At 38.7% G+C, this 20,305-nt stretch overlaps 1 protein-coding gene across 1 annotated transcript; it reads right to left on the reverse strand.

Moving 5' to 3' along the window:
* Positions 1-249: 249 nt before the first annotated feature.
* LOC131004240 (uncharacterized) lies at positions 250-4,311 on the reverse strand. Its single transcript, XM_057930915.1, has one exon. It carries the CDS (start codon positions 4,309-4,311, stop codon positions 250-252), a length of 4,062 nt encoding a protein of 1,353 aa, XP_057786898.1.
* Between the last annotated feature and the right edge of the window lie 15,994 nt (positions 4,312-20,305).

The following is a 20,305-nucleotide window of genomic DNA, read 5'->3' on the forward strand; positions in this document are numbered from 1 at the left end:
GAACACTCTTACCTTCGGGCTGCCAATAGGATCCGACCGTTTGAACCCCAGCATTGAGCGCACCCAAATACTGTAAAAAAGTTGAAACGACGCCCCAAACAAACTCCCTAATAACCACAACCACGAGCCACCATCCCAAACAGAAACGAGCAACACCACAAGTTGTCTCTCCAAACACCAAAAAACCCTAACCCCTGATAGTGCGTACATGACTATGCGTAGACATGTCTCTTGTAACCGCATGGCGAATCACATCAATAGCTGACGGCCACCATCCTTCCACCCGATCATTGTTAGCCACGATATCAGTAGGCTGATTTCCCTCTCAAAGATATGAGTAACAATCAGATGGAACTTCTGAAGAAGATGAAGAGAGTTGTTCCAAGAGGCATAGAAACGCCAAGGAACATCCGAAGATCGAGTCTCCAACAATCGGAACACATACATGGAGTCTGACTCAATCCACAAGTAGTGCCACTTTCTATCATGAGCCAGATTAATAGCAGTGATGACTGCTAAAAGCTCAGCTTCAAACGAAAAACCAATCCCCCCGTTAATGTGATAGCAGCCACGAACTACCGCATGATGGTCCCTAAAAACCCCGCCCGCAGCAATGATCCCCGGCGCCCCCAAAGCAGAGCCGTCAGTGTTGACTTTCATCCAAGCAGGAGGCCACCAATGAACTTCAACCATGCGAGGCGGAGGGGCTGATCGGCTGCCAACCTCGATTGATCTGGTGATTAAATAATCCTGCCAAGTGTTGCTGATGTTGCCAAGATTTTTGAAATTGTAATCGAGCTCTTTGAAATAAGATTTGACGAAGACCAAAATCCGTCGAGAATCAAAAGTAACATCATCAAAAACCATAGAGTTCCGACACTCCCAAATCTTCCAAATGATAGAGATCATCCTCGCTTTCCAGAACGAAAGAATTTGAGGGCTAAGATCCGTCGTCCACGCCTTCACCAGGAACGAGTGAATATCCAAGCAATCCCCGAGGGAGGTTTTGTCAAACCAAGAGAGAAATTCCTGCCAGATGGGTTTCACCTTAGAGCAATTCCAAAGGACGTGAGAAATTGTTTCCTCTCTCTCCAAGCAAAGGGTACAGCCATTAGGAGCTACCAGGCCTTGTCTAATAAGAGTATCAAGAGTAGGAAGACGCCCATGAATAACACGCCAGCAAAGGATCGACCGTCTAACCGGAATGAAGGGCTCCCAAATCCACTTTCCCCAATTCACCTCCAGGAAACGATGACAATTTTTAGCAAAGGCAAGAGCGGCGGAAACATCCCCACGAATAGAATGTTTCCAGAATCTAACGTCTTTACTCCCATTTGTGGGAAAGAGTATGATGTCAGCCACCACGTCAGGAAACCGATTTACAAAAGCAGCCGTGAAATGCCAGACCCCGTCATGAAAGTAGTCATGCACAGAAAAGTTAAGAAACTTATGCATATAGGTAGGAATCCTCAGCCTATCAACCAGCTTATAGCCCTGCCAGTCATCTTTCCAAAAGTAAACGCAGTCCCCACGGTCAATGCAAGCATAAGTGTCATTCACCAACTCATTGATTTCATCTTTCATTCCCAACCAGATAGAAGAGTTTGCGATATTCTGCTTGGCATAACTGAAACCAGTAAGGTATCTGGAACGCAAGATTTTGTGAGCCCAATCATCTCCCTTTATCGTCTTCCAAGTCAACTTCATTAAGAAGGACTGATTCATCAGGGTAAAAGATCGAATTCCCAAGCCGCCTTCAGGCCGAGGGGAGCAAGTGCGACCCCAACTAACAGAGCAGCTGGGACGCTGATCAATATTACCAGTCCAAACAAAATTTCTGCATTTTCTATCCAAAGAGTGAAGAAGCGACTTAGGCCACTTGTAAACCATCATGGAGTGAACAATTGAACTTTGAATAACCGATTTCACTAGACAAAGTCGACCAGCTATAGAGAGTTGAATACCCTTCCACTTCGCAAATTTCTGAACAATCTTATCAAAGATCTGCATGAAATAAAAGGCGCGAGGACGACCGACAAAGATAGGCACTCCCAGATAGGTCATAGGAAGGCTTCCTACCGAGAAACCAAGAGCACGATGAATAGATCTTCTTCTATCAGTAGTGACGCAACTAGAGAAAAAGATATTGGACTTCTCTTGACTACAGTGCTGTCCAAAGATAGTACCATAGTACTGAAAGATCTCTTTAACTTTTTTCGCATTACGAACAGTAGCACGGCAAAAGAGAATAATATCATCAGCATACAGCAGATGAGTGGGAAAATTAGAAGCCCGGGAGAAGCTCATAGGAGTTAGATGTTTAGAGTCCACGCAACTGCTAATTAGACGGCTCAAGACGTCTTCAGCAATACCAAAAATAATGGGAGACAAAGGATCACCTTGCCGAACCCCACGGGAGCAGGCGAAGTAGCCAGAAATACGACCATTATAAAGAATGGAAAGTCGAGCAGAGCTGAAAATGATCGAAATCCAACGAATGAAATTGTCGTGATAGCCATTAGCCCTAAGCACTTGAAAAATGAAGCCCCATCGCAAAGTATCAAAGGCTTTTCTGATATCCACCTTACACGCCATGTTTATGCCACGATTGGTGCGCTGCATACAATTGAAACCCTCCGAGCTTAGCATAATGCAGTCATGAATATTTCGACCGTTGATAAAGCCAAACTGATTTGGCGCAACATGAGAATTAGCCACAGTACTAAGACGTGAAGCCATAACTTTTGAGATGATCTTGAAGAAAAAGTTGGAAAGAACAATAGGGCGGAGGTCCGCCACAGTGGAGACCACATCTTTCTTCGGAATAAGAATCATCATGCTAGCATTACACCCATTGGGCAGGTAAGAGTGGCTGAAAAATATCTGCACCGCAGCAACGATATCAACCTTAATAGTCGTCCAGCAACTATGGAAGAACATGCCATAAAAACCATCCGGACCTGGCGCACTATGAACATCCATACTGAAAACCGCAGCTGCAATCTCCCCCTCATCAGGAATACGGATAAGCAAGATATTCTGGTCCTCCGAAATACTAGGCTGGATAAGAGCATCAATCTCTAATTGATCTGCCAGCTCACTCCCATCGTCGGTGAAAAGCTCCGAAAAGTGACTAACAATATGTTGCTCAATAATCCCAGAATCATACACATCAACACCATTGATATTCAGCCTCGTAAAAGTATTATTACGCTTTTTGAACTTTGCGAGGCGGTGAAAGAAGGCTGTGTTTCTATCACCATCCACCAGCCAAGATGCTCGACTTTTTTGTTGCAAAAGGCTGTTTTTCCTTGAGAGAGCCACGTTAAGTTCAGCTTGAAGACGCACCTCCTCATTAAACAGATCATCAGTATAGCCAGAAACCGCTATTTGTTTTTGGGTGTCCATCAGTTGCTTCTGCCATTGATTTTTGGCAACGTCGACATTACCAAACACCTCTTTATTCCAGACTCTAATATCAGCCCGCAAACGCTTAAGCTTTAACATAACACGAACAATAGGGCATAAGGCGTCAACCGATCTAGACCAAGAGTTCTCGACCATCTCGCTGAAAGAAGCATGTTGGACCCACATATTAAGAAAACGAAACTGCCGCTTGCCAGGAGGAGTAGCCCGACGACACTGCATAACTAAAGGAGAGTGATCAGAAGTGAGGCGGGGAAGATCTGTCGTGATAATCGAATCCCACAAATCAGCAAAATTCTGAGAAAAAATCGCCCTATCCAACACCGATTCGACATGATGGGGTAAGAACCGACGACCCGACCAAGTAAAGCGTAAGCCATCCGTTGGAGATTCGATGAACTGAGTATCATCAATAAAAGAACAGAAGTCCCGACAAGAGCCACGCTGAGGGGTTAGAGGACTTATTCTCTCATGAGCCCCCTTGACCGTGTTAAAATCCCCTATAAACACCGTATTACCCGAAACAAAACGGAGAAGATCCCGCCAACGAGAGCGGCGAGAGATTTGATCATTTGCACCATGAATAATCACCACACGAAAATCCAACGAATGCCAAGAACAATCCACCACAACCAGTTGATCCGAGGAGAAAACCGTGGTCGAGATGACAGAGGGGTGAGACAGAACCCAGATATTAGAGCACCGGGGTGCACGGCAGTTCTGATGCACTCGGATCAAATTCAGAGAAGTCCAGAAGGAATGGCGAACTTTATGGAAGGCCTTCTTGGGTTCTAAAAGCCCCAGAATAATGGGAGAAAATGAGCTACAGTGCTCCTTGAGCAGACGCTTGGATTCATCCGTCATCCCACGGATGTTCCAGGCCATAATATTCATAACTAATTATTAAGACGAGCGGAAGAAGCCTCGCTTCGTTCCACTTCCGCCGCCCAGCTTTCTTTAGCCACATTATCCATCGCAGCAAAGCAGTCCTTAGAGCTATCATCAATGACAAAACTATGATATTTTTGCCCAGTATATGTGGAATGGCGTAAACGACTCTTAATGCTATCCTGAGCGTGCTTGTTAATATGTGTCGCAGCCTTGGTCGCTTGCTCCTGTTTAGAAGGTCTTCCACGTTTTTTCGCTGGCGGTGCTTCGGTCTGTATAGGAGCGTTAGCAATGGCAAGAATCTGCTCTAAGCGTTGAGCCTTCAAGGAATTTTCCAAAGCAATGGCCTTTTTATTCTCCTTGCCTTGTCTATCATTACTCCAAACCGTTTCCTCCACAACAATCTCCTCGTCGACCTGTTCCTCCTCATCAGAAGCCACAGGTGATCCATGAATGGGAGCTTGAACATGTTTTGATATGGCCTCCAGAAGATCTGGTCCAGACATAGGGCCAACCTCGTGTCCAATAGTGCTAACTTCCTTCAGCACTTCAAATCTATTGCCACTGTCCTTAGAAGAAACACGCCTTCCGTCATCAGGCTCGACAGTAGCCCCCAGATTGGGAGTCATTCTCGGCGTCCTGGAGCTCGTCTGTTCAGCCGAGCGTGAAGTATCACTCTCAGGCAGATTTGTTTCGTGAAGCGCTAAGGACCCACTTCTCTTGTCAATATCATCATGTCCAGCGTTTTGATCCAGCTGGGAAGAATCCTTCTCGGGAACAAGTTGCCATTGTTCACTCAAGTCCATGGTCTTCCCTTGTTTATTTGTGGCTGATTTCCAGCATTCCGCGAGCCCTCACCATCGATGGGTTTTTCTTTCCGACATTTATCAAGAGCATGTCCTGTTGTTTTGCATCTGGAACAAAAAAGAGGAAGATATTCATAGGTAAATTTCACATGAAAAGCAACATCATCTCCATCAACAAGAAGAGTATTAGGCAAAGGTTTAGACATATCTATTTCAATAAGGATTCTAGCAAATTGGCCAAAGTCTCTTTTAGCTGAAGTCCCATCAACCCTTAAAGGGTGTCCCACAAAACGTGCAATGCCTGTGAGAACTTCGACATTCCAGTATTCGATGGGCAAATAGTGTATCCTCACCCAGACGTTTGCCAACGAGGAATGTTCTTTGAACGGATCAAAGTTTTTCACCCATTCTCTAAGATGCAAGTGTCCACCAGAAACTTCCCAAATAACTTGAGCTTTAGCGCGAAGCTTGTCCTCAGCATTGTTGAAGATCAACGTGTAATATCCCTTGCCCAAAGGAATAAGTTTCCAGGATGCTTCGATGCCCCATAACCTTTGTAGTTCGTCCTTAACCATCATGGCAGTCTTAGGTTTTTCTCCCTTCTTTAGAAGCAGCCTTCCAGTTAAAGCATGAGAGAATTGAGCGATCTCTTTGCGAATCAATTCCTTGGGAATTTTAAGGGAGAAGTGATCCCCCTCCTTTGTGGGTCGCAGCGCATGATAATGGTGGGCAGGTAAATCTGGACGTCTCAGAGCACGGTTGGTAGCAATATCTGCATAGGATCTTCCATTAGGCGCCTCGTCAAGAGTGGAGCCATCGACCACTTCCTTTCCCCGAGAAGGGTTTCGTAGAAGAGTTCTATCATCCATGTGAGATCTGTTGGAGTTAGCGTTCACGTCATGTTCAGGGTTTTGATTGAGAACCGTCGTCTTCAAAGAGCCTTCATGAGTATTCTTCAAGTGCGGAGAGAAATTGCTGGTGAGGGAAGGAAGGTTCAGACCGCCAGAGCCCGAGAGGCCAAGGGGAGCGTCGCCGTGGTCAGTCATCGGACGGCAGCAACAGGCAATCAACGGCGAAAGAGGATTGTCGAAGAAGCTAGGGTTAGGGTTAGGGCTCTCATCTTAACCTTCCGCATAAATCTACTTCAATCCTAATATTCTCCATTTCTTACTAATATAATGAATAAAGAAATAAGAACAATAAATATAAAGTCAAACAATCGAATATTTTATAATAAGTCGATCAAATCTATCTTTTATTTAGCTACGATCCCTTTCTAAAATAATAATACTTAAAATAATATAGTTGATGAGTAAAATACGTATTAACTAGGATCGTGACACTTGTGTATCTATAATTGGACCGCCAAGGCTGCAGTTATAAAGTATGGAGTGGTGTCTTGCCCAAGGGTGTAAATAGTAAATTACCGAGAAGTATCGCATATAGGGATGTAGACAAAATTGAGTAGGGTGCTCGCCCAGGGCTATATAAATCCTCGCCTTTCAAGGAATGGCCCAGTCATGTCAAGGCCCATCCCTGCGGAATACCATCCTTGCCAGAAGAATACAAATCCCCCGATAAAAGCTGACAAGCCGCCGTCTTCCTGCTGCGATTACCATTATCATGCATGGGGAGTACATGCTATAGCTAGGAAAAGACCATAATACCCTTATTCTCTGTATCTTATAAATAACACCTCTTTGTATATTGTCAAGGATCGAGTTCTCAGAAATATACATCATTTATTGCTTTCCTCTCAAGTTTTCTTCTTTCTCCGACGAACTCTTGTAGGTAATCAAATGGCGAAATATTTAATTCCTATTTTACTATTTAACATAGTATTAATTGATAACAAACAACAATACCCAACTACTAGATAGATCCAAGCAAATTACTAGACAATTTAAAAATATTAATAAACACATAACGTGCTTAAATTTGTTCCGATGTTGGTGAATAGATAAGAGGACAACCCCCCTTCCCTCCCCGTGTGGGCAAATTCGAGCATCCAAAGTAAGTGGTACATCAAGTTTCAAATTGGAATTGATAGTGCGATTATATAGCCTCTCGACTTACTCACTAACCAAGAACATTATTTGTCCCATGCCATTTTAATCAGATAATAATATTAATCAGACATCTATATGCATATGCAATAAAACACAAATTAGGAGTGAGCATGAAAGATCTTACAAACGGATAATTTAAATAGACAAATGGGTGAGCTCTTGTGAGGTATATATTTAACTGTAAAGTGTAAAGCCTACATACACCCCATTTTAAAAAAGTTACAAAGAAGCTAAAGCAAAAATTCATCTGCTAAAGCGATATTTTCAATATGTAAACTTTGGATACCTTGGTTATTGAAAAATATCAAACTCACACCTAGGTATAGTGTGAGTATTCAATGACCAGATATTTGTTGTTATACTCCGCGCATAATAAAATAAAATAGTAAACACACACAATTTGGTTGCCCAATTCGATACAAATATACCGACATTTGAAGGCCATGTTTAGAAAAACTTTCCACTACCTGAAGATGAGTTTCAGAAGACTTACATAAGAACTGGCTCATAAGCCAAAGCAACTTCTCAAATCTCCACAAACGGTGACAAAGCTATAAATGCATATACCACACACTTTCTAAGATGAGAGTAGCGATACTCACCACCCAACCCCAACAATGAAATAGAAAAACTCTCAGAGGTTTCGAACTAAACATGTTATAAATCAACTAGGAATAAAAAATAAAACCTATCTTCCACAAGAAGATCATAAATAAGACCAAACCAAAAGAAAATTCATTTTAGATTGGCCTAGAAACCGAACGGATTGCATCTAAAAGAAACAAACGGATCAATTATTGAGGTTAAATTCGATTTTGAATTTATATATATAAATGGAATTGAACCAAATTAATTTTGAAAGTAATCGAACTTAATTTTTCTTAGGGGGCAAAAACGCAAGAGTATTATTCCTCATTTGAGTGTATCTAAAAGTTAGGACGAAAAACTTCGACTTCAGATCATTATTACCTTCTTGATGAAAAAATGGCATAGTTTGCTAAATTGTAAGCTACTCAATTTGTTTTATTAGGAATGAGAAAACATCGTACTTCCTCTGTTCTTGAAACATTTTTTTATTATTATTATTTTCGTTCGTCCTTAAAATATTTTTTTAATTTACTTTTAGAATAATTACACTAGTTATTACCTTTATAATTGTGAGATATTTTTTTCCACTTATCAAATACACACCTAATTTTTATTAAAACTTATGTCGCCTCTCGAAAGATGGAGGAAGTACTATTTTGCATGAGCATAACCTTCAAAGATATCATCATTTAAAGAACCCGAACCACGATGAGGTTGTAATCGAAGAGAACTTTATTGGTCGATTTTATTGGATTTCAATTCTATTTTGCATACGCGTTCTCTTTGGTTGTAAATTTATCATGGAAAAATGAGGGATAAATAAAATTTCACCCCTTAAATCTTTGCTTTCTTTTCCCTCATTTCTTACAAAATAGAATTTGACTCTTACTCATTCATCATTTTCACACCAAAAATGGAGGGATAATATTATCCCTCCTTTATAGTGAAAAGGAGGAATGAGTAAAGATCAAATTCTATTTTGTATGAAATGAGGGAAGAAAGGAAGAGTTTAAAGGGTGAAATTTTATTTATTCCTCATTTTTCCATAATAAATTTACTCACCAAAGAGAACGCTCTTAACGATATATATGAGTTTTAATTTTAATTATTCACTGGATTTATGGTCTCGAGCGGTCCAGTGTTCCTAGGGTGGTATTCGGTTCGATTCGGCTATAACCGAACCGATTTTTCGGTTAACCGAAATCGATTAACATTAAAAATGCTAATTGAAAATTGAACCGATTTTTGATTCGGTTAACCGATTTACCGGTCCAATCGATTAACCGAATTAACCGATTTAGAGTGAAATCTGGGCACGTTAAAGAAAATATATGATATTAAGGGGAAAAACAGTTGGTACCCTATTTTATCAAGAACATAATTTCTTCAATTCCTTGTTTTCTGAGATCTCCACATAATATACTCAGAGCACATACTTTAAATTCTTTCAGCTTAAGCATAATAAACTGAAAATCACTTTTTGAAAAGCTAACTAAAGACAAATTTTATCTAAGTTGAACTAAACATATTCTTTCTGCAACAATACCAAATATCGAGGAGGAAAAAACCAATAATACTAGGGTCTATCAAGAATACTTGAATCGTCTTCCATTTCACCATCATTTTGTGAATCTACCAAGCTTAAGAAAACTGGCGTAGTTCATACAATAATTATTAATAATATATAGTATATTATTTAATGAGTTAATATATAAAACTATCCACTTTCATATTGTAAACTTAAAAATTGTCCACTAAGATAAAAATAATAAAAAGTAGCCAGTTTTTGAACAAAAAGACGGAAATACCCCTCCCCTAAAAATAAAAATTTATCTCAATCTGTCCATACTCTCTCTCTCTCCACTCTCTTTCTCTCTCTTCTCTCTCAGCTCTCTGCCGCCCGTCGCCGCCCCCTGATTCTCGGCGAGCAGCGGTTACAAGGCTGCCACCACCGCGATTCTCGGCCGCCTAAGGTCGAGCAGTCCATCGCCGGAAAAAATGGCCTCTCTTACCAAACTCTCTCTTTCTCATGCTCGATCTCCAATTCAGATCTAAGCTCCGCTAGCCCCTCCACGCAGCGACAGAGCTGGTCCGCCACCGGGTCACGCCGCCTTCCACCACCTTCGCCCGGTTCCGTCCCCACGAGCAGAGCTCTGATACAAGCTTCAACGCCGACTTCTTCGCCTGCGACGAGCTCTGAAAATCGATTCCCCTCTCTCCACCCGCATCGCCCGTTCTTTCATTAACTTCCTCAACTCCAGTAATCTATGAAAATCGGTTCCTTGAGAGTTGTTTTCAGCTACAGATCTAGAAATTTGGAGGTTACTGCTATAATTGTTGCGACTTGAGATTCCACTCAATAATCTCCAATAAGGCTATCAGGTGCTATAATTGTGTGATGGTTAATTGAACTTTGGCTTTTGTTTTCTTTATGGAGTTAAAAATTGATAATGAGATTCATTAGTGCTCGATTGTGGATTTAGGAAAATTCAACCATTTTTGGGTTGCGTAACGTGATTTCGTTGTATTATGCTTAAGTATCATTGTATTGTATTGACAATTAATTAATATATTTAGCTGATATTTTGAGAGTGTATAGATTGATTGAAAGATAAAGAGATTTTTGATAATTGATTAAAGTTCTTGAATTTACAATCAAATCTATGAATTCACAATTTAATGTTCTTGAATTCACAACCAGCTCGATAAATTCACAACATAATATTCATGAATTCACAACCAGATCTATGAATTCACAATTAAAACTCAAATTCACAATTAAAAATAAATTATAGTTTTATTTGTGAATTCAAACTTTAAAAACACAAATTCACAACTACTTGAATTCACAACCAAAATAACTTATAATTGTGAATTAAATTCTGGTTGTGAATTCGACTAGTTGTGACTTCACAATAAAAAAATTCTGGTTGTGAATTAAATTTTGATTGTGAGTTCGACTAGTTGTGAGTTCACAACCAAAAAGTTTTGGTTGTGAATTAAATTCTGATTGTGAATTCGACTGGTTGTAAATTCACAATCAGTGAATTCACAACCAAAAACTTCTGATTGTGAATTAAATTTTGGTTATGAATTTGACTGGTTGTGAATTCACAACCAAAAAATTCTTATTGTGAATTAAATTCTGATTGTGAATTTGACTGGTTGTGAATTCACAACCAAAAAATTCTGGTTGTGAATTCGACTAGTTGTGAATTCAGTCTAATTCACAACCAAATTTTGGTTGTGAATTCGACTGGTTGTGAAATGCGGGATTTTTTAAAGGGGTGGTGTTTAAAGGATAAAATGAAGTGGACATTTTTTTTAATTTTTAATGTGAAGGGTATTTTGGTAACAGTGGCCATTTTTTAATATTTTTATCTTAGTGGACAATTTTTACTTTTACAATATGAAAGTGGCCATTTTAAAAATCCACTCTTATTTAATTATTATGTAGGACATAGACCAGTTAATTTTGTTTTAACCGATCGGTTTTCGATTAAACCGAGTAACCGATATACCTAAAATCTAATAGTTGATAACCGTATCGAATCGATCAATTTCAATTATCAGTTAACCGATTTTTCAATTCGATTATGATTATAACTGAATAACCGAACCCGTTTTACCACCCCTAAGAGTTCCGTACCTAAAATCATTTGGTAAAAAATGTATGCACGTGCATTTATCTTAACTAAAGTCAACTAGGATTTGTTTATCTTTAATTAGGATCTATTAATTACTATTAGAATTTTGAAGTAAACCATTTTCTTAATTAAAAGTTAATTCAAACTACAAAAATAAAAATATCATAATATATTGCTATCCAAAAATGCCCTTTTATTTATCTTTTTAATATTTATATTTAATAGATTTTTAAATTTAAAATTAACTTTTATCAATAATAAACCCTTAATTAATTGATTTCCCCTCTATTCTCTATCTCTCTCTTTCTCTCTCGTCTCTCTCTCTGCGCCTGAGTCTCCACCGCCGCCGTCTGCTCGTCGCCGGAGGAAGCCTTCTCCTCCACCTTCACCGCCCTAGCCGTCTTCTCCTCCACTTGCCTTTCCCCTGCTCGTCGTCGGAGGAAGCCGCCCTTCGCCCTCACCTGCCGCCCCCGCCGGATCTGTCCTTCGCCCTTCGCCGGATCTGTCCTTCGCCCTCGCCGGATCTGTCAAGGGAGGAAGCCGCCCTTCGCCCTTTGCCCTCACCTGCCGCCCCCGCCGGATCTGTCCTTCGCCGGATCTATCCTTCGCCCCCGCCGGATCTATCAAGGGAGGAAGCCGCCCTTCGCCCTCACCTGTCGGATCTGTCCCTTGGCTGAGCGACAGCAATTCTCGTCGCCGCCCTTTTCCTCCCTCTGATCTCCTCCGCCTCCGCCTCTCACCTCTGATCTCCCCTAACCCTCTGCAAAACCATAACCCCTAATTTGGGTTGCAGATTTGGTTGGGGGAAATCGTTTGATTTCTAAGTTCGATTTGGGTAGGTTGCATATTTATGAGCTCGATTTGGGTGGGGTTGTGGTGATTTACCGGCGGTGGTGCGGTGGTACAGGCGGTGGTGTGGTGGTGATTTACCGGCGGTGGTACAGGCGGTGGTGCGGTGGTGATTTACCGGCGGTGGTGCAGGCGGTGGTGCGGTGGTGGTGCAGGCGGTGGTGCGGTGCTTAATTAAACTAACATTAAGTTTTTTGAAGACACAATTTAACTCTTAATTTTAGTCTCCTTAATCTCCGTGCCGAAAAGAAACGAGACTTGAATAGCGGGACGGAGGGAGTACTATATAGAAATAATTTTTTTTAGTCACACATTGGGCCTCAATCAGGAAAAAAATTATATACAAGTCCAAAGGTTTCAAACCTATTCCATTAAAAAAATAGCCCACAAGCACACAATCATATTCAAATATGATATGATCATTGCCGATCAATCGAACAACACGCAAAGCGGAAGACTTCTGAAATCGAACGATAAAAGAATGGAATCCCAAAACCTCTGAATCTAACCCATGTAATAATTTAGGCGAACGAATCCCTAAGCCCCAATGTGATGTTGACGCAGCAACTCGGGGACGATAAATGACACCCGACGAGGGTTGGTTGACTCGCCGTTACGCCGGATAATTGAACTCGTCTTGGAAAAATCAAGAAGAATTCGAAACTCTCAAGAGAGAATAAAAACTCACAAATTTGATATAAAGTAGGCTGTCAAATTCGTCCAACAAAGAAGCCTTATATAGGCAAAGACTAATCCTAGTCTAAAAAGGAAACAACTAAAACAAGCCCTAATTTCGAAAATAACAACTTAGCCAAACAAGACCCTTATTCTAACTAAAATTCGAAAATAACATAATCAGCCTATTAAGCCCAATATCGAAAATAATAAAACTAATTAACAACTATTGGGCTTATAACAAAATAAAGTCTTCAAAACAAATAAAATCTTCAAGCTTCGGCCCACTCGCACGTAATGAGATTAATTAAGCTTGGGCCAACTCCACCATCTCCGATGGGCCTCTTCATCAACTCTTGAGCCCACACTTCTTGGACTAAGCTCATCAAGCTTTCCTTGAACTTCTTGGCTCGTGCTCTTGTAACCGGACCAACAGGAACATGCACCGGATCAGGAACCAACGAACCTTGGACTGCATCAAATTAAAAGGGTCATTTTTTCTCATTTCGCCCGAGGCCCATGAAATCTCAGGAATGGGGCTGCACCGGATTTTGATCTTGCTATTCTTCTTCTTTATTTTGATTTAATTGATATCATTATTGTTTGTTTTTGTTCAAATAACGCAACAAGTCACGTATGTTGGGGATGAAGCAAATTTGTTACTATTGTGGAGAAGAAGAAGAAGAAGAAGAAGAAGAAAAGTATAGAAGGAAAAGAAATAGAGGATAATTGAACAAAAAAAAAAGGAAGAAAGAAATCGAATAGTAAACAAAAAAAAGAAGAAGAAGAGAAAGAAGGTTAGGAGAAGAAGAAAAAGAAAATTAAAGAATTAGAAGATAATCGAAGAAAAAAGAAGAATGCACAAAGAAATGCAATAGTGAAAAAAAAAAGAATAACGTTAAAAAAAAGAAGAAGAAGAAGAAGAAGAAAGTAATTTTATTCTTATTTTAGAAGAAGAAAGTAATTTTATTCTTAATTTATTTTTTATGTTTTCAAATTATTTTTACTATAAATTTCAATAATAAATAAAAATGATATTTTTAGTTTCTAAGTTATTTTTGCAGATTTATATGTAAAATTAAAAAATCGATTAAAATAGAATTTTAATTAAAAGGGAAAATTTGTCTCTCTTTTATAAAATTGATTAGCATTAATATATTTTTATTCTTGTTGTTATTATTAATGTTTTATTAAGAAAAGTAGTCATTAATTTGCGGATATTATTTAACACTGGAAGAAGTTATTTTGTAGGTGGTATCTGGTGTAACTGTCTCCATGTGCAGAAAGAGGACCACCCATTTAATTTATTTAATCCTTAATTTAATTATTAAATTAATTAATTAATTCAAAGTGGGATTTTGATAAATAAAATTACAAACTATTTCAAAATTGTAATTTTAACGCGACTTTTGAAGTATGGTGAATCACGATCTTTTCAATTTTTGCATGTTCCCTCAATTTTTTTCGGTCGTCAGATTGTTGTGTTGAAGTTTACGTGGATTAGTTCGCCACATAATATTCATTTGGCGACTTCGTTTTAAATAAAATTGTTGAATATTGAAAACTATGGTACAAATACAGGATATATTCTCTTTATAATTTGGGGAAGTTTTTAATTGAAATTGTATAAAACAACGTTGTTTAGGCCTTACAAAAATGATATCATCTTTACTAATCCACGTAAGCTCTAATTCAGCACCCCGACAATCTTAAAAAATTGGGGGCGGAACTGCAAAAATTAAAAATGTGATGATTTAATTCGCTAAACTTCAAAAGTCACATTAAAATTATAATTTCAAAATAGTTCGAGATTCTATTTGCCAAATCCCCTTAAAAATTTGAATAAGGGTACTAAATTTCAATTCAGATAAATAAACTCTAATCAACGATTAATAAATGGGTTGGAATTAAATCTACCCACTTCAATAAAACATCTTACAAAACTACCCACTTTGAAAGTCAAAACCGAAAAGTACACTTGATGGTGATGGATTGCTTGGTTTTTTGTAAAAGTTCTTACACTTTTCTTACACAAGTACAATTGTGTAAGAAAATGTGTAAGATAGGTAGTTAAAAATGCACAAAACCAGATAAATGTGCAATTATTGTAAGATGATTGACGTATAATGCCCTAAGTTTGAAAATAATGAAAGTAAGTTTGTGTATAATAAAACAGTAATACGAGGATGTAAAAAATTGTACTTTAAGTATATTTGGAAACAAAAAAAAATTCTAAACCTAATGTATACATTATCCGCCAGTAAACAATAGCCGCTAGAAATAGCCGCCGGGTTTTTTATACTGGCGGCTATTGCTAGCGGCTACTGTTTACTAGCGGATAATGTATACATTAGGTTCAGAATTTTTTTTTGTTTCCAAATATACTTAAAGTACAATTTTTTACATCCTCCTATTACGTTTTTATTATACACAAACTTACCTTAATTTTGTATTCTTTTTTTAAAATATATTCTATGAAGTAGAAATACATAATAGGCTTGTATTTAGACAAATTTGGATCATAGTGGTGTAATAAGTCTCGAATTTTTGATTTTATTTTATTTAACATGAATTAATGTAGCCTAACACATAAAATAATAGAAAATGTTGGATAAAAAAAATATATAATCATATATTATGAAGCAGTAAAATATTAGAGAGCCTACCACATACGTATCCGCCAGTAATTCGTATCCGCTAGAATTAGCCGCGTGAAAGAAACCCTAAGCGGCTACTTCTAGAGGATACTTTTTACTGGCGGATAATAGTACCATGTCATTTATAACTGGTTTTTATATCACAATATATATAAATTTTATTTATTAGAGTTCATATTAATGGTTGTTGTATTTTTTTCAATTTTGAAGAGCTAAAGCTAATTCAATTGTGATTGGACAATTCAACCGGCAACTCTAGTATGGGAATCTATAGGCTTTGCAGAAAAGTGTAATTCACGGGTATTGGAATACTTTGGGCACGGCTTTTGTGGGTTTCTTTGACCACATTGAAGATTTGATAAGGTCGAAATCTTGGGTAGGGCCTATTAGGGTAACTTTTTATGTTAAATTAGGGTAGAATTTTTGAGAAGCAGCCGCACCATCACCACATTCAAGCGGATACTGAATTTTTTCGTGTGAGAGTGAGAAGCAGCCGCTGTTTCATTTTTTCAAACGAGGAGTGCATTCGGTCTTTCTTCAAATCCATTCACGCCATGGCTTCTTCTTCAAACCAAGTAAGTATACTACATTTTTAAAATAATCACATTTTTAAAATTCACGGTTTACTGTATTATACATAAAATAATAACGTTTTTTAGGTTATTCAGAATTTAAAAATTTATAACATATTAATTAAAACATATAGAACCATAATAAAGTAATATCCGCCAGTAATTAAGTTTTTTAAGAAGTAGCCGCCGGGTTTTTTCAAACCCAGCGGCTACTTCTTAAAATTATTATTTACTGGCGGATATTACTTAATAGTGGTGCTATATTTTTTTATTTATGTTTGTAGCAATTTAATAGTTAATTATTCATTATTATTAGTTGATGTTTGTTAATTCATTATGTTTTGTAAATTGAGTTATTCATTATGTTTATAGTATTGAATTTTGTTTTGTACTTGTAAGAAAATGTTAGATATATATGTTAGTTATATATGTTTTGTATGTATTAGATACACTTGTTGAATTTATTTGTTTTGTATTTGTATAGTATTGAATTTTGATTTAGATATATAGTATTTATATAGTGTAGTTGAGTGTTGTTACAAGTTTGAGTATAGTTTCAGTGTTGTTAGAATTTTTATTTAATTGAAGCATATTTAGATATATTTAATCGTCTATTTAGATCATTAGGGTAATTTTACTGTATTACGCATAAAATAATAACGTTTTTTGGGTTATTCAGAATTTAAAAATTGATAACATACTAATAAAAACATATAGAACCATAATTACCTAATATCCGCCAGTAATTAATTTTTTTAAGTAGCCGCCGATTTGAAAAAACCCAGCGGCTACTTCTTAAAAAAATTAATTACTGGCGGATACTTGTTTATTGTGGTTTTATATTTTTTTATTTATGTTTCCAGTAATTTAATAGTTAATTATGCGTTATTATTAGTTGATGTTTGTGATAACACTCATGTTTCCATGGTTTTTAGTGTTCATATGATGTTATTTTATAGGAAATTGAGTGTTGGATGATTGTTTTATGCTTAATTTGCTTTATCTTTTGAAACATGATTCTTACTCGAACTTTGAAGGAAATTTCAGGTTTATTGAGTTCGAATTTGGAAACTTTATCTGAAATACAAGTTGTAGATCGTCTCGATAGGAGTTTGTGAGCGCAAACGGATTGCAAATCCGAGTTCGGACGAGAAAGTTATGACCGAAACGAAAACATCGCGCGCAGCAGTCAGAAGCCGGCGATCAACCGGCGACCCAGCCGGCGACCGCCGGCGGATGAAGGAATTTAAGGCAGCAGCCGGCGACCCAGACGGCGCCCGCCGCTCAGCCCGCCGAGAAATCGGCGTGGCTGGCGATCAGGCGGCGCCCGCCGGGCGCCCGCCGCGTGAAGACCATTTTTTGTGACGAAACCGGCGACCGCCGGGTGCCCGCCGGGGGGGGTCGCCGCCAGTCCGCTATTTTGCGTTTTTATGCGTTTTTCAAAGTCTGTTCGAGCTCAAACTCTGTATTTTACCCTGACACTATAAATAGGTCTTCTTTTGACCTATTTTGGGTTCCCAGCTTTACTTTTTCAGTCCCAACTTTTATTTTTCAATTTCATAGCTTTAGAATTTATTGCTTTCCAGTTTTTACTGCTTGGATTGGATTTCCACAAGATTGAAGATTCAAGCTGCTACAATTGTTTTATTCAGAGTTTTATTTAATTCAGTTCTTTCAATTGCTTTCTTGTTAATTATGTTTATGTTTTATTTTATTATGTCTGGCTAGTCTTTTAATCTGAACCTAGGGTTTGTATATAGCTGATTGATTATGTGTTTTTGATTTATTGATATCAATTTGCCCTCCAACTTATGATTCATGATTCCTGGTACTTAATCTCTTGTGAATTATCTGATCAATGATTTACATGTTTAGCTGTTCAGTTTGAGTCTTGAATGCGATAATTGTTCAGCCGATTCAGGAATGCATGATATAGTGTTAGCCTTGAGTCTTGAATGCGATAGGTGAAGCTATAGGAAGCTATTCTTTATGTGCTATTGGGAGTTAATTTATTCCTTGGAGTCTTGAATGTGAAAAGGGATTAATTAATCTACGTTCATAGGTGGTCGTTAGAGACGCTTGTGAATAATATAGTGATCTTTCATCAGGGTTGGATTAAAATTGGTAATTGAATCAATAGGTTGAATGCATGTAGTTGATTGGTGAAAATACATCCCTAGGGTCAGAGCTTTTCTTATATTTGAGTTATTTGTCATAGTTTACATGCTCTTTAGTTTTATTTAGTTAATCTTAGTTCAATATTCACCTTCATAATCGTTTTACTTGCATATTGTGAGAGTCTGTGTAGGAGATAGATAGAGTGATTTCGTTTTACAGTCCCTGTGGATACGATATCCGATTGCTGTTTATACTACGATTACACCGTGTTAGTTACGGTATTTTTGTTGCTAATAAAATAGTGATCAACTTTTTGGCGCCGTTGCCGGGGACTGTTTAGATTTTGCTTTAATATTTCCAATAGGACTTTATAGTACTGCAAGTTTTCTTTGTTTTTATTTTTCTTTTCTAATTTTATAAGTTGTGTTTCTGTAGGTTGCATATGAACACACGATCTCACGGGAATCCTCTCTTTGAGTTAGACCCTGAAATCAACAAGACCTTGCGCAATCTAAAGAAGCAGAACGATCAAGTTGAGACAGAAACGATGGCTACTCCAGAGTAAATCCAAATTCGAGCTCTGCAAGAGCAATTGAAGAAGCTGCTTGATGCACAGGAGACAAGAGAGGCTCAGAAGCAACCAGCCATAAATGAGGCATTCACACCACAGTATGTGTACCAGGAGCCCCCAAGAGTGAAAGTTAACAATTTTGAGCTGAAAACGGGATTGATCACGATGGTCCAACAGAGCCAATATGGTGGACAAGCGATCGAAGACCCTAATGCACACCTGGCGCATTTCCTGGAGCTGTGTAGCACGGTGAAGATGAATGGTGTCCCTGATGACATTATCCGTCTTCGTCTTTTTCCCTTCTCACTGCGGGATAAGGCGAAGTCGTGGTATCATACGCTGCAGCTGGGAGACAATATCGTGTGGGAGGACTTGGCTCATGCATTCCTACGCAAGTTTCATCCGCCTGGCCTTACGTTGAAGTTGAAGATGGACATCGTGCAGTTTCAACAGTACGATGGAGAAAAGCTAGCGGAGACTTGGGAGAGGTACCAGGAGAAGCTCAGAAAGTGCCCAAGCCATGGTTTTGATGAAGGCACGCTCGTGATAATGTTCTACAATGCCTGCGGGGAGCGTACAAGGATGCACATGGATACAGCTGCAGGTGGCTCTCTATTGCAGAAAAGCAGTTCTGAAGCATGGAGCATTATTGATAGCATGGCTTCTACAAGCTACCAATGGCCATCTGAGCGATTACAATTGAAGAAGGTTGCAGCTGCGTCAAGTTCTGATCCTATGGCAGCAATGGTTACTCAACAGGCAGCGATGGCTACACAGCTGGCAGAGCTGACTACAAAAATTGGTGAGTTGAATGTTGGACGTCCTGAGCAAGCTGTGATAGATCTGTCAGTCATGGAAGATGTCAATTATGTGAATGGCATAAATTATGGGAATTTCCAGCATGGACAGCCAGGAATGTATAGCAGAGGTCAGCAATATCAGCAGGGCCAGCAGCAGTTCCAGCCAGGAGCACGCCCGCATCCGAATCTTTCTTACGGTAATCCAAACAATGCTTTGCAGCCTCCACCTGGATTTTCTGTGTCTAGCGGAGGAGCTATAAATGATCCGAAGAAGGTATCAATGGAGGATATGATGCAGCAGATGTTAATGAAGATGACTGGGATGGAGACAACTGTTAATTCAAGGATGACTAATTTGGAGTCTCAAGTGGGTCATATTGGAAATAATTTTTCAGCACTCTCCAAGCAAGTACAAATGTTGGAGACTCAAGTTGGTCAGATGGCCAACCAAGCAGCTGCGCAGCACACACCAGGAAAGTTTCCTAGCAACACTGAAATAAATCCCAAAAATCAGTGTAATGCGATCCATCTTCGAAGCGGGACTGAGTACCAGAATTTTCCAGAGCTGCAGAATGACAAGGGAAAAAGCAAAGTAGTGGAGAACGATGATGATGACTTGGAGGAGCTTGCAGCGAAACA

The sequence above is a fragment of the Salvia miltiorrhiza genome, chromosome 1 (assembly GCF_028751815.1).
Source record: "Salvia miltiorrhiza cultivar Shanhuang (shh) chromosome 1, IMPLAD_Smil_shh, whole genome shotgun sequence".
Taxonomy (NCBI): domain Eukaryota; kingdom Viridiplantae; phylum Streptophyta; class Magnoliopsida; order Lamiales; family Lamiaceae; genus Salvia; species Salvia miltiorrhiza.

What these genes read in the sequence shown, in the direction of transcription:
- LOC131004240 (XM_057930915.1), bottom strand. Translation starts at nt 4,311, where the DNA reads ATGGCCTGGAACATCCGTGGGATGACGGATGAATCCAAGCGTCTGCTC.